The sequence below is a fragment of the Asparagus officinalis genome, chromosome 5 (assembly GCF_001876935.1).
Source record: "Asparagus officinalis chromosome 5, Aspof.V1, whole genome shotgun sequence".
Classification (NCBI taxonomy): domain Eukaryota; kingdom Viridiplantae; phylum Streptophyta; class Magnoliopsida; order Asparagales; family Asparagaceae; genus Asparagus; species Asparagus officinalis.
The window spans coordinates 114,314,943-114,316,484 of NC_033798.1; the positions used below are offsets into that span (position 1 = coordinate 114,314,943).

A 1,542-nucleotide genomic window follows, 5' to 3' on the forward strand; every position below is an offset into this window, starting at 1 on the left:
TTAAGATTTTCGGATTTTCGATTGATTTTGTTATTGATTCATTTATATTTGTTTTTGTTGGTGTGGTATGGTTAGGGTTTTTGTTAATGAATAAGTCGTCCAAGACACTCTAGGGCGACATTGGAGCTAAAAGGCATATATATTTCACTCTTTTCTCCTAATTATAATCATTTGAATGATTATTAATTTCTCAAAGTTGGGCTTGGGCTATCCATCAACCAATCTAACTATCCCTCTCACGTGAGGTGAAACGTCTCATACGAATCAAATTGCCCCAATCTCACTCTACCCATTCGCTACTTTTGTTTTATCTTTCTCTCCCCTCAAAATCCCAAAATTCTAGTTTTTGCCCTCCTCAAACATTTGCAGTTATAGAAAGCCTGCAGAGGGAGTAAGCCAAACTTACACCTCAAGCAACCAAACATTTTCCTTTTTTTCTTTTTTTCTTTTTTAAAAAAAATGTGTTATATATTTTTCTTTGGTTTCTCTTTTTAATTTCTTTTGTGAGATTGAAGGCCGATAATTCCATCTGCCTAAAGCTCAAAGCTCAAGAACCAGAAGGAGGAACAAAGAGAGCTTCCTTCTCTTTTACTTTTTCCCCCTCTTTTTTTTTTCTTTTTTATCTTTTTATTTGCCATCTTCGTCCGTTCGTTAGTTATCATTCCGTTCCCAGCCTTTTGCCTGTTGTACACAATCTCTCTTCCTCTTCTTTAATTATCTGTTGGATATATGAAATGACTTGGTGCAACAGCAGTATTGATCGGAGCTTGACGTCGACGACAGCTCTTATTGCTAATAAATCGTTAACGGGTTCGGGTTTAATCAAGGCTTGCCCTGCGTGCGGTCACAAGATTGAGATTGAGGAGCAGGTAACTGTCAGCTGACCTTACAGCATGCAGGTGTTAGTTTTTAGGGTTATAATTTGCATATGTAGTTTATGTACTGTTACCTTTTTATGATTTTATTTTCCTATTTTACTTATAGCAGATGTACTGTTTCTTTTCTTTTATTTTCTTTTTTTTTGTTAGATTTCGTTAGCATATATACATATGTTCATCCTACTATTTTCACATATATAATTAGTTTTAAAATTTCTAATTTTTGATATAACCAGATATTCGATCATGTGTGTCAGTATGTGCAAATGAGGCATAATATAGAAATGGCAAGCAGTTATACCTTTATATTACATATTAGGTTTTTTTTTTATTTTTCTTCTTCTTCTCATACTAGAATATCTAAATTCTATCGCAGATGCATATAATTAGGTCTCCAGATATTCAAATTTGCAATTTACTACAATCCTAAATACGTTAAATTGAAAAACGACCGCCCATGAAATTAATGTTTTAGATGGGAATCAAACCTAGGCTGCCGAAACTTCTCATACTAGAATATCTAAATTCTATCGCAGATGCATATAATTAGGTCTCCAGATATTCAAATTTGCAATTTACTACAATCCTAAATACGTTAAATTGAAAAACGACCGCCCATGAAATTAATGTTTTAGATGGGAATCAAACCTAGGCTGCCGAAACT

At 33.7% G+C, this 1,542-nt stretch overlaps 1 protein-coding gene across 1 annotated transcript in view; it reads left to right on the forward strand.

The window, feature by feature from the left end:
• Nucleotides 371–1,542, forward strand: part of LOC109840772 (NAC domain-containing protein 73-like) — an 11,071-nt gene continuing 9,899 nt past the window's right edge. The window contains exon 1 of the mRNA XM_020409528.1: nt 371–869. Within this exon, the coding sequence (XP_020265117.1) occupies nt 735–869 (135 nt within the window). The 5' untranslated portion in view covers nt 371–734. The remainder of the gene's footprint in view (nt 870–1,542) is intronic.